Source organism: Pyrus communis, chromosome 1 (assembly GCF_041283825.1).
Source record: "Pyrus communis isolate YQ-2024b chromosome 1, ASM4128382v1, whole genome shotgun sequence".
NCBI classification, from domain to species: domain Eukaryota; kingdom Viridiplantae; phylum Streptophyta; class Magnoliopsida; order Rosales; family Rosaceae; genus Pyrus; species Pyrus communis.
The window spans coordinates 23738037-23751085 of NC_142565.1; the positions used below are offsets into that span (position 1 = coordinate 23738037).

Consider the following 13049-nt stretch of genomic DNA (forward strand, 5'->3'; position numbering starts at 1 on the left):
CCGTGTAAGGTAAAGATTGAAGATTCAACGGAGATGAGTAAGAATAATTAAATGGTTTAATTATTTATGGCAAGGATTAATTAATATGTTAATTAATCAAACGAATAAGTTCGTTAAAGACCTCGGGATAGTTTTGGACCTTAAGGCCGAATGGGCTTCGAACGTCAAGTCCATTGACTTAAGTTGTATGACAACTTAATGAATAATGATTCACAAAGGCCCAAATAGCCCAATAAATCCCCTTAGGCCGGCCATTTAGAGGAGGGTAGTGAACTTGGCTTAATTGCAAGTTTGCCACTCCATTGTGAGGTGGTATAAAGACATCTTTATAGCCATTTCATCTTAAGGGTTTTCTTAGGAGTAAAGATGAGAACACAAACCTCCCTTTGCTCTCAAAGAGGCCGGCCAATCTAGAGGGGAAAAGCTAGCAATCTTACTTCCTCTAGGTCACTCATTTCTTCTACAATATGCCTTGGTGTGGAGACTTAGAGGTTCTCAATTTTGGGAACTTGGAGAAACCTTTTCATCCATCCAAATCCATGGATCTAAGATGCAAGGAATGAAGGCCCTCTCTTTGGGTGATTAGCCTTTGCTTATGCAAAGAGGAATCTACAAAGGTATTGATTTCTCAACTCACTTTGTTTTGAGTTGAGTCTTGGTTCACCTATCTACTAGGCTTTGAAGTTCATGGGTTAAGTTTTGTTTTTGAGTGCATATAAACATGATTCCGCCTTTTAATTGTTAATTGCATGTTGTTGATGTTGCTCAAATGAACTTGTTTTTCACAAATCTTCCTTCACTTCAGATAAAACATGCCAGCCTCCCGAGAATCGTGAGATTTCGGTCCACTACACAGTATTGGATGAGGTTTGGAATAGGAATGAGATGATTGTCGACGATGTATTCTCATACTCAGTAGCTACTGACATCATGCTTAGGGATGACATTGAACCACGTTCCGTCGATGAATGTCAACGTAGAACCGATTGGTTAAATTAGAAACAAGTAATCCAGGTCAAACTTGATTCGCTTGCGAAACATAAGGTATTTGGACCTATCGTTCCTACACCACCACGCGTGAAGCCTATTGGCTACAAGTGGGTTTTTGTGAGGAAGCGTAATGAGAAGAATGAAATAGTGCGATATAAAGCACGCCTCATAGCGCAAGGCTTCTCTTAGTGCCCTGGGATTGATTACAAGGAGACGTATTCCCCCGTAATGGACGTTATAACGTTCCGCTACCTAATCGGTTTGGTAATTTTCGAAAAACTGAATATGCAGCTTATGGACGTTGTAACCACATATCTCTATGGGGATTTAGATACATAAATATACATGAAAGTTCCAGAAAGACTTCCATTGATTGGCTCATATAGTTCTAGACCACAAAACACTCTCTCAATTAGGTTGAGGAGCTTACTCTACGGATTGAAACAATCCAAGCTGATGTGGTATAACCGTCTGAGTGAATATTTGACAAGTCAGGGTTATGTGAACAACGAACTATGCCCATGCGTGTTCATAAAGAAGTCACATTCCGGATTTGCAATCGTTGCATTTATGTCGATGACATAAATCTCATTGGGACTCTTGCAGAACTTGAGGAAATTGCTGCACACTTGAAATCAGAATTTGAGATGAAGGATCTTGGGAAAACTCGATATTGCCTCGGCCTAGAGATCGAGCATTGTTCGAATGGAATCCTAGTACATCAATCGAACTACACCCAAAATGTGTTGCGTCGTTTTAATGAGGATAAAGCGAAGCATTCGAGTACACCCATAATCGTTCGAACTCTAGATGCTCAACGAGATCCTTTCCGTCCAAAGGAAGATGAGGAAGAGATTTTAGAACCCGAAGTTCCTTACTTAAGTGCAATTGAGGCTTTATTGTACTTGGCTCAATGCACTAGACCTGACATCTCCTTCGCTGTGAATCTATTGGCAAGATACAACAATGCACACACACGCATGCACTGGAATGGTGTTAAAGACATTTTCCGCAACCTCAAAGGTACAACAGATTTGGGCTTGTTCTATACTCGCGAATCTCCAAATGTTGCCACCCTTTATGGTACTCAGATTGATTCTCGCCTTGTTGGTTACACAGATGCTGGATATCTGTCTGACCCACATAGAGCACGTTCTCAAACAGGTTATGTCTTTACTGTTAAAGACACCACTATATCTTGGAGGTCTACCAAGCAAACGCTAGTTGCAACTTCGTCTAACCATGCTAACATTCTTGCCCTACATGAAGCATCGCGTGAGTGTTTTTGGCTGAGAGAAGTTATGGGACACATTCGAAGCACTAGTGGTCTTACATCAGTTGTTGACTTTCCTACGACGATCTTTAAAGACAATGCAGCATGTATCGAGCAGTTGAAGAAGGGATACATCAAGGGAGACAACACTAAGCACATAGCGCCGAAGTTCGTTTACTCACACCAGCAACAGCAGCATCAGAATATTGAAGTCAAGCAAATCCGTTCCGAGGACAACCTAGCCGATCTCTTCACCAAGTTGTTGCCCAAGTCTACTTTTTAGAAGCTTGTCCAAGGAATCAGTATGCGTAAATTATCTGAGTTGAATCGCTTGTACTTCTCTTATTTAGAAGTTTTGTCTAACTCAGGGGGAGTATCTATAAGCATACTCACATGATCTTAATGTACTTTTTTTCCTACGATTAGGAGCATTTTTCCCACTGGGTTTTTGCTACCTAATGAGGTTTTAATGAGGCACCCATCTTGGGATGATCATACTCCGTTGAGTTCTCTACCTTCGTTCAGTTTGACGTTTGTTTAAAGACATTATGCATACTTCTCACTTTTCTCCTTAGTCTATGGGTTTTCCCCATGCCTTGGGTTTTACCATAGTGAAGTTTTGTGAGTTTTACCACAAATGCATACTTCACTTAAATTTGAGACTCGAGATCACCCGTTATGTCGATGACTTCATCAACTATTCTACCTTATCTGCTGAAGATCTGATGCGATGGTTTGTTGATTATTTACACACTCAAGGGGGAGTGTTGCAGTCATATTTAGAATAGGAATGTGAATATGTAAATCCTAGGAGATGTGGGAAAGTATCTTATATTCCTATTAAGACTAGATTACCTATTAAATATTGTAATCCTAAAGGGAAAAATTTCCACATTTCCTACTACTATAAATAAAGGCACAATGATTTGAATCAAACATACCTCACAATTAAATCAATCTCTCTTTCCTCTTATTGTGGCCGGCTCCTCTCTCTCTAAACCCTAGATCGTTCAATCAAATAGGTCTAGAACGGCTACAACTATTTTCAAAAACTACGTTAATTAATTTTTAATTTCAGAACTATTGTGAGTTATTTTCAGTAACTATTTCTTATAAAAACCCAAGTTTTTTTAAATAGATTTGGAGGATTTTATCAGTACATGATACAGTTAACCGCCATTAACGTGGTAGATGAAGGAAAGGAAACTCGATTCAGGTTGAGGCAGGGGTTTCAGTTGAGGGAAAAACAGTATGTGGAGGACGATGAGAATGAAATTGGGGGGTACAGGCGGCGGAAGAAGATGGTTGAGCAGTCGGAGTGATTGGGGGAAGGGGAAGAGGATCGCGGCGGTGTGGGGGAACGGGGACTACGGGAGGCTTGGGCTCGGTAGCCTGGACTCTCAGTGGAAGCCTGCCCCTTTGCGGTCGTCTGCCTTTGGCGACCAATCCCCTGAAGCCATAGCTTGCGGCGGCGCTCACACTCTCTTCTTAACGGGCAGCGGCCGCCTTTACGCCACCGGTCTCAATGATTTTGGACAGCTTGGAGTTGGGGATTCTCATGATTTAACTTACACTTGTGTATGTATTCATATTTTGTGTTTTCATTGCAAGCTTTTTGTGTATGAGGTGCCATATTTGATATTGTTTGTTCGTTCCATTGCAGAAGCCCTTAGAGGTAACTGGAATTGGCAAGGAAATTGTTCGAATTTCGGCCGGTTACTATCACTCTTGTGCTATTACAGGTAAATTAGTACCATTCAAAACCAACCAACCCAACTGTATGTATATTTAAAGCACAATAGCAAGACAATGGGTTATTTTATTTATTTATTATATGATTTCTCTTGCTATGAGATGTTCTATCCCAAATTCCCAATGTTTAAATGTTAATTTCATCGACTACATTTACGACTTATCTTGCAGAAGATGGAGAATTGTACATGTGGGGGAAGAACTCAAATGGGCAGCTTGGTCTTGGAAAAAGTAAAGAACTCTACTTTCTTTTCATTCTGTTACAGATTTTCTTAGTTGCCACATGCTATACTTTTAGGGGTAGTCAAATTAGGATTCTAAAGGATTTTGAAAGACTTTTTAAGTGGTTGATTTGATAGGATTTGTGAAATCCAAATGGATTTTTGAGGATTGTGATAGATTTCTTTGTGGATTTTGATGGATTTTCTTGTCCTTTATCTTAATAAATTTTGTAAACAGGACTAACAGAACATGCAGCAAGAGAACAACCCACACCAATCCCCAACGCCGTAAAAGATCATAAATTTAAAAAAACTCATACCCTTACAAAATGAATCAATCCAATGTACCTAGATGTCTATATGACCCAATGAGAATGGTAATTTTTTTCTACAAAAATGGGTGAACAGAGAAGTTGCAGACACATATCCCCAGTGCAGTAAAACATTATAAAACCAATTACGAACTCAAAGTTATGAAGGGAGCCCGGAGAGAGGAGGTGGTAGTGGTGCTGGGAGGATGGGTGAGCAGTGGGTGCGGGTGTGGGTTAGGTAACGCTGGCGTGGACAGACGCAGGTAAGGTTGGTTGGCTGAGAGGAGAGAATCCAATGACAATCTATGGGTGAACAGTGGGATTGTTCATAGTCTTTGACATGTATATTTTTTATCCTAGAATCCACTAAAATCCACCAGAATCCACAATTTAATGAAATCCCACCAAATCTACAACTTTCTGACTACAGATAGATTTGTATACTCTTGCTTAAACTCCATTAAAATCCTATTTAACTACACATGGATTTACATAGATTTTAAAAATGTCTTTTAAAATCCTGATTGACTACCCCAGAATTTTAAAGTCTTTTGAAATCCATCAGAATCCTAATTTGACTTAGCACTTCGTCAACTTTCTCTTCGTATGCAGGGGCTGCAGGGCTAGTTTCTGTACCAACCAAAGTTGAATGCTTGGCTGGAATCACCATTAAGACAGCAGCTTTGGGATCAGAGCACTCAGTAGCTGTTACTGGTATAACATTTTAAGTTTGGTAAACTTCTCTAGTTTTACAATCATAAGATTCTTTTTTAATTATTAAACTCTTTAATTGTTTAATGTTTTGTACATCCTTCACCAGATGGAGGTGAGTCCTTAAGTTGGGGAGGAGGGTCTGGGAGACTTGGTCATGGCCACGAATCAGGAATTTTAGGAATTCTCAGAAGTACCAGGTGGTATTTGATTTCTTTTTATTACACGATTAAATAGAAATTTTTTTTCCCTTTGCTATGTTTCAACTGTGAAGTTCCCACTGCCTACAATCTGACACAGAATGATGCCATCAAGGAAGATTAACTTTTGTATAAATTCACTTGAGAGAACTTGGAGAACTTAATTACTCACAAAGCCTCCTTATTCCATTCTAAAGTAGTTGCTTCGCTGCTCATAAAATTTCCCTAAGAACCTAAATTTCACAACTAGCTGTAACTCCTTTCTTTTTATGCTATATTTACCATGCTAATTCAAGGGCAATTTACTTTAGGACCAACCTGGATTATGGAAAAAAAAAAACCTTTGATAATAAAGTCAACATTGAGATTGTGCAAAGTCATTATAGTTAGCTTAATATACAGTGTTGGTACATTCCCTAATGACGTAAGCCTTTGGGGTCTTGTCTAACATGGTATTTGAGCTTCAGTTGCAATTACTCATGGGTTTGAAACCTTCAATCCTTAAACCCCATTTCTTTGCTGGTTTGAAAGTGTAAGTTGTCTCTCTGTTTACCTCTCCACTTGTAGGTGTAGCCATGTGAGATAGAAATGCACGAGAGAGAGGGGGTGTTAGTTGATATAGATTGTTGGTGTGCAATTTCTTTTACCTTTGAAGCAACATGGAAGCTTATTTTTGTTTGTGGCGATGTATGCAAGCTACAAAAGACCCAAAGTAATATTGATGGATAAACTTCAGTTGATACAGAGCTGACTTAGTCTTGCATCACCGTAATTACTCAAGTATAACCATTGACACTTGGTCCTACATACATTGAATCAAACCACATTGCATGGCCAGAGTTGCAACACAAACAACATGGACAGTTCAAGTGGCAATAATGCAGGCTTGCACAAATAGAAATGTGAAGGCTAATTGTCTATATGATGGATATTTAGTTCATCTGATTTAAGTTTATCGAGATTTCCTTTACTGGCACTCTGAACCTCACATTACACAATATAAAATTCTAAATAATATATCTATGCTCTCATATTTCAGTTATACCCCATTTTGGGCTGTTCAAGAATGAATAATTCGATCTTGGAATACAACATATGTTTGTAGTTTGCTTAAATTTACTGTCATAGACAATGGACACACAAAGAGTGTTGGATATATGCTTAAGCGATAACGTAGGATCCCGCATGGGAACAGCTCCTTTACCATAAGCGTCTCCTATCTAGCAATAATTTTGGGTGTCCATCGTCTCTGTGATACCAATAAATATCTTTTGCAGCGAATATACACCACGACTTATCAAGAAACTTGAGGGGATCAAGGTATAATCACTTACTGAACTGTCAAGTTTTGATTCATATTATCATACCTGAATGTACTTGTTAGTATTTGATTAATGTTTTTGTCTTACAGCTTCAATTTTATAAATGTATAGGTTAAAGAGGTTGCTGCTGGATTGCTGCAATCAGCATGCATTGATGGTACCTTTTGGCTTTTTGGGTGATCCTAGTTTGTGGTATGGCATCAATTTCTGAATTTGAAAAAAAAAAATATTTATATCATTTTGCTTGTCCATTTTTTCAGACAATGGGTCCGTATTCATGTTTGGTGAAAGAACAGTAGATAAATTGGTAAGTCAAGGATAGTTCTTTGAAATGAGGTTGAAAATCATACACTGGGCGCAGAGCCAGGATCGTCTTTTAGTCGTGCATTGCAAGCAATATATTATGATGATTTTGTAATTTTGCTAAGATGAATGTCTCTAGTTAGTGTGAACTATATTAGAAAACCACAATTAATACTTTTGGTGAAATAAATTGTTTGCTTGAGAAATTAGTGTATACAAACAAAATTCTACTAATTCCTAGAAAAAAGTGACTTTATATTCTTCAAGAAAAAGAACAGTGATTATAATCAAACCACGAAATAATGTTAAAAATAATTCAAAATTTTTAAATTCTGGTCATGCATATCGTCGGAAATCAAGTGTTTGTTAGGTAATATAAGTTGTTACTTAATCAATGTAATAACTGAATGAAATAAATTTAATTTTAAATATACGGACTTGAGTCCACTCTTGTCAAGGAAGTCAAACTTTTCTCTAAAGCATTTTCTTCTTCCTTGTTTCTCTGTTCTGTCAGCATAAAAGTAAAAGAAAAAAAGGACAAAAAAAGCATAGGGTCCTTGTTTTTTAGCATATGACAAGTATTTGACGACCTATGTGCCACCTGCCCAACAAGAATCTGTTCTTTTGGTTCATCAATCATCCAAATTATCTTGCCTGAACTCAAGACAAGAATTTCAGGATTTATCAACACAGATACAAAGGATTTACAAATGACATTTGCTAGCTGGACTTAATCCAACGAGCTATTTGGATACATACAGTAAAGCTGAAAATTCTCTGAAACCCTAAATCAAAATATATGGTTGAAGAAAAGGGAAACATTGATGCCAAATACCTTTTCTCCCAGCTCTGTCTTTGATTCTCCCTCTTCACTTCTAGTGACAGATATTAGCTAAAAATCTAATATTTAGACACACTTTTTAAACTCTTAGATTAATCCAATTTTAGTGATCTTGACCCATCCTAAATATGTGTGTGTGGTCTTTTGAAATTTTTGCGGGCATACTTTTGGACACTTAGTGGGTTTACCTCTGATCATAGATCTTGGCAGGGACCTCGTTAAACAATTCCTTACTATTTATGTCATAATTTTTTTTTATTATTATTCTTTTTTATGGAATAATAGTGGTCTGGAAAGGGGAACAATGCAGCAACACCATCCATGATCAGCAAACTGCCATGCTCCGAAGAAGTTGCTTGTGGTGGCTATCACACTTGTGTCTTAACAAGTAATTATCTTATCATCTTTCTCAATGAAGTTGATCATCGTTATATTCATTCACATATCACATTGTCATCATCAACATATGTTCATACCATTCCCAACTGAGTTGAGAACATCATGAGGTTGATTAGGGTGATCCATTAAGGATGATTCTTAACACATCGTATGTGACATTGCCACACGATTCACAACAACATATAACGAATTCAGTTCCTCTCCTAATGAAAGACATTTGTATCTGCAATTTGTGTGTGGCAATTTGCTCTTTTACATCTTATTGTTTCTTATTTATTTGTAATTTTTTTAGTTTGAATTTTTTTCTTTTTAAATTAAATTGTTTTATTTTACAATCCTAATTAGTGAGGGGTATTTTTGGGATATTAAAAGCTTCACCATTTTGGTGTGCTCCCTTTTTATATATAGATTACCTAGAAACAGTCCTTATGTTGAGTTGCCTTTTATAGCATTTACAATGGCTAAGAAGAAACTCAGTTTTAGCACATTCGTTCTTCAAAATTAATGATGCTTATGATATGGAAGTGTGTTCATATTCTATTGGTCTTCTCAAACTTTTTTATTTTTTATATATTTATAATGCAAGATATCGGAGTTACTTTTATACAATAAGAGGTAATTGATTATAGGAATACTAAGTCTGTCATTAATGTATTCACTCCAATCATTGTGCTTTAAGTGTAAGTGTTTTATCCTAATTATCTATTTTTCTTTTCACATAGGTGGTGGAGAACTGTACAGTTGGGGATCGAATGAAAATGGGTGCCTTGGCATTGGGTATATATTCCACTACCTTTTTTGATTGAAGTTTTGCTTGAAAATTTTGTTTTAGTTTGCGAATAGTTACAGTTCCAGTACACAAAATATTGATATTCATTGTTGGTTCATTGATTGGTTTATTCATATATTTGATGTCCAGTACGACAGATGTTTTTCACCACCCAGAAAGAGTTCAGGGACCTTTTTTAAAATCCCCGATTGTCAAGGTTTACACTTCACTTTTTCAGACTAATTCCCTTTGGGTTTCCTGAATAACATTTTTCTTTCACATGGTAACAACATAGCATGCTTTATTTCCTGATGCTTTAACAAATGTGCATATATAGGTATCATGTGGTTGGAAGCATACAGCAGCAATTTCTGGTAAGAACTATTTTTCTAGTTAAAACCATATTGCACCAGTATTTGTGAAAGAAACGTAAATTTTACAAGATCATTCATTTGTGTGCTTCTGGTCACTTCCTCCGTTTCTGCTCATAGGTTTTTCACAAGAAAATTATTTTGTGTTTGGTAACAGAAGGCAATATTTATACATGGGGTTGGGGAGGTTCCCTTGGAACATTTTCCGAAGACGGACATTCTTCTGGAGGACAACTGGTTTGCTTCCCTCTCCCGTGTGTTATTACTTTTTGTTAGCATTTGGTTTTAATACTTTGCTTCTGTGAATGAAACTGTTATTGGATTTCCTTTTATTGATAGGGTCATGGAACTGATGTTGACTACATAAAACCTACAATGGTTACGTTTGGGCAGAATGTGAAAGCACTACAAATATCATGTGGATTCAATCACACTGGTGCCATAGTTGAATACACATAAGCTTCGGCACCTGCAGTCTCAGCTTAAAGAAATGTAGCAACTTCTGGGTTCTGAGAAGTGATTTAGACATATGTCTCTTTGGCGTGCTCTCTTCATTCGTTCATTCAGTGTACATTTGATTTGCATCGGTCACTAGAGCAGCAACTACACAGTTATACAATACAAGACTACCAATATCAACCTACAAATTTCCAATTGTAATTTCAAAGTATAAATTTATAGTTATGTATGTGTAATAAAAGGTTCAATTGGAATAACGTTGCGATTCTATTTGTTCAAGTGATTGTAAATTTGTAAGATACTATACAAATTTTTAGACTTCACTGCAAAATTGTATTTCACTAGAATAATATTTGTGATGTATATATTTACGTACTTTTCTGAAGGCTCCCATTTGTACTTCTACAAAATGTATAGCGTTCATTTTTACGACTCAAAGCTTCTCTCAGGTTTTGAATTTTATTTTCTTGGCTGCGACGATTATCCTCTGAGATGTACGGTTCTGTAGTTTGTATGTCAAGGGTTTTCTTTTTGAACCATCTGTATTCTGTAGTGCTGGTTTTTGTGGAAACGGGTTGGTTGTAATATCTTACATGACCTATTAACATGATATGAAAGTCAAACTTTGGATTTCCTTCAAGATGGTTGGAGATTTCATCTTTAGGATTGCTCATATATGCTGGGTCACAAGGTACCCTAAGAATCTGTTGAAGATACCCCAAATGGGCATTTGGCGGGATTGAGCTTCATCTTGTACTCTCTAAGGATGTTGAAAGTTTTCGTCAAGTTGCCGATGTGGTTTGACCGCTACTTGTCTTTCACCATGATGTTGTCGACGTAGACCTCCATGGTTACTTCAATCTGTCTCTTGAACATCATGTTTACCAGTCGTTGGTAAGTAGCTCCCGCGTTCTTGAGGCCAAAAGGCATGATTTTATAGCAGTAAGTACCTTGCTTGATCACAAACATGGTTTTCTCCTTGTTGGGCTCGTGCATGGCTATTTGGTTGTAGTCGGAGTATGCGTCCAAGAAACTCAGTGGCTAGTTTCTGAAGTTGAATCAACCAATAAGTTCGTTTGAGGGATTGGATAAGGATCCTGAAGTGTGCTATATAGTTGGGTCGCAACAAGCCTCAGGCGGACCAACATGGATGCGTGCAATATTGCATGGTCCCAAGCAGTGATTAGGAGCTTGGCACGCATGAACAATGATCGAGCAATCATTTGTAAGCACTTAATGAATGCCTCTGCTAGGCCGTTCTGGGTGTGAACATAAGGTACATGATGTTCAACTTCAACCCCAACCGACATATAATAGTCATCAAAAGTTTTAGATGTAAATTCTCCAGCATTATCCAATTGAATAGATTTGATTGGATAATCAGGGTGGTGAGCCCTGAGCTTGATAACTTGAGCCAACAGTTTGTAGAAGGCAGCGTTCCTTATGAACAACAAGCACACGTGTGACCAACGTGTGGAAGCGTCAACCAATAGTGTAAAAAATCTAAATGGTCTGCAGAGTGAATCAATCCACAAATGTCCCCTTGAATCCTTTATAGAAAAATAGGAGATTCGAATGAATCTTGTCATAAGAAGGCTTAATAATAAGCTTTCCCATGGAGCAGGTTTGACATGTGATTCCTTGAATCGAACCTAAACTTCGGGTTAGTGGATGCCCGTGTGAAGATTTGAGGATACTGCCATTGCTGTTCATCTAAGGTGTTCCAAATGATCATGCCAAAGTGTAATTTCGTGTGCGGTCCCTTAGGTAGGGCCGGCCACATAGTGGCTCTCTATAGGGCATATGATTGTAGTATACAGACCACTAGGGATACACTCCATCTTCTCTAAAATAAGCTTTTGACCATATCTGTAGGAAGTGATACATAGAAATTGAGCTCCATTTTCTACATAGGTTTCAGCGTGGTAATTATTGTCTCGAATGTCTTTGAAACTCAACAACATTCTTCCGGAACGTGGAGAATAAAGTGCCTCATCAATGGTCAAGATTGTACCATTTGACAACATTATATGTGTCTTACCGTATTCTTCAATCAAGTTGGATAGGCTTGAGAAGGTTGTCAGAGATGCAGTCTTAGGTACAAAGTTAGTGATATAGATGCGTTCATGTAAAACGGTATGCGTGGTTGCATTATCTGCCAGACAACTAACTTTCCCACTAGTCACACCTAGAAATAAAAATTAATTTGAATCGGTCACATGCATAAAAATTCTAGAAATAAATATCCATTCAAAATAATTTAAGTATTCGATGATGGTAATTAAAAAAAAAACTTAATATCCAAAAACAAATCACCAACAAATAATCCAAACATAAGGGAAAATTGTTCAAACTTAAAACAAAAAAAAGGGGGGTTCGGCCACTTAGTGAAATTCGGCCCCAGGGGTCTAAAATTCAACTAAAATGTCTAAGATTCTAATCTTGGTACTCTCTAGTTCATCCACTTGCACAAAGTTTGATTCAAACATCGAACGACGAGAATGATATTCAGCTACAACCTTCGGGGGAGCATAGCAAACACGGGATCAATGGTCCTTTGAACCACAGCGTTAACACATATCCTAATCCATGGTGTCAAGTGCTTTGCCCTTATTCTTAAAGTTCGGGGCCTTGGGAGTGAGGTTAGAATGCTTCTAGGCTTTGTTTCCTCCCTTAGATGGGCTTTGGCTTTGTTGACCTTGATGGGGTGGCTTCTGGCAGCCCCTACCGCGTTTATGTTGGCGTTTTGGGCGTTGGTTTGTGCTATAGTGTGCTTCAGGCACATTAGTCATCCCAGTAGTCGAGCTTGATGATTTTTCATCAACAGCTGATTCTGCTTTTCAGCAAAAAGTAAAACAAAAATCAAATTCGATAACTTAGTGAACTTCTGAGCCCTATATTGTTGCTGCAGGACAATATTGCTAGCAAAGAAGGTCGAATAGGTCTTCTCCAAAATATCCTCTTCAGTTGAGTTTTCATTACAGAACTTGAGAAGTGATCGAATTCTACAAACTTCATAATTATATGCATTCACAGACTTGAAATCTTGGAAGTGCAGACATTGCCAGTCGTGTCTTGCTTCAGGCAAGAAGATGTCATTTTGGTGATCGAAGCGATTAGCCAAAGC

General features: G+C 37.7%; 1 protein-coding gene across 3 annotated transcripts; it reads left to right on the forward strand.

The window, feature by feature from the left end:
- Positions 1-3382: 3382 nt before the first annotated feature.
- RUG1 (Regulator of chromosome condensation (RCC1) family protein) lies at positions 3383-10307 on the forward strand. Of its 3 annotated transcripts, none has more exons than XM_088699882.1 (14): positions 3383-3841; positions 3927-4005; positions 4187-4246; positions 5160-5261; positions 5368-5458; positions 6736-6778; positions 6892-6937; positions 7041-7087; positions 8210-8312; positions 9046-9100; positions 9243-9309; positions 9430-9466; positions 9584-9700; positions 9803-10307. In XM_088699882.1, the coding sequence occupies exons 1-14, from the start codon at positions 3515-3517 to the stop codon at positions 9814-9816; spliced, it is 1188 nt and encodes a 395-aa protein (XP_088556008.1). In that variant the 5' UTR covers positions 3383-3514; the 3' UTR covers positions 9817-10307. The 3 variants fall into 3 exon arrangements, with proteins under 3 accessions (XP_088556008.1, XP_088556005.1, XP_088556003.1); XM_088699879.1 differs by having other exon boundaries at positions 3384-3841; positions 3930-4005; positions 9621-9700; XM_088699877.1 differs by having other exon boundaries at positions 3386-3841; positions 9621-9700.
- Positions 10308-13049: the final 2742 nt, after the last annotated feature.

Coding starts and splice junctions, on each gene's coding strand:
- RUG1 (XM_088699877.1), top strand. CDS start 3,515: ATGTGGAGGACGATGAGAATGAAATTGGGGGGTACAGGCGGCGGAAGA. Junction 3,842..3,926: donor ATGATTTAACTTACACTTGT/GTATGTATTCAT, acceptor GTTCCATTGCAG/AAGCCCTTAGAGGTAACTGG. Junction 6,938..7,040: donor GCAATCAGCATGCATTGATG/GTACCTTTTGGC, acceptor CCATTTTTTCAG/ACAATGGGTCCGTATTCATG.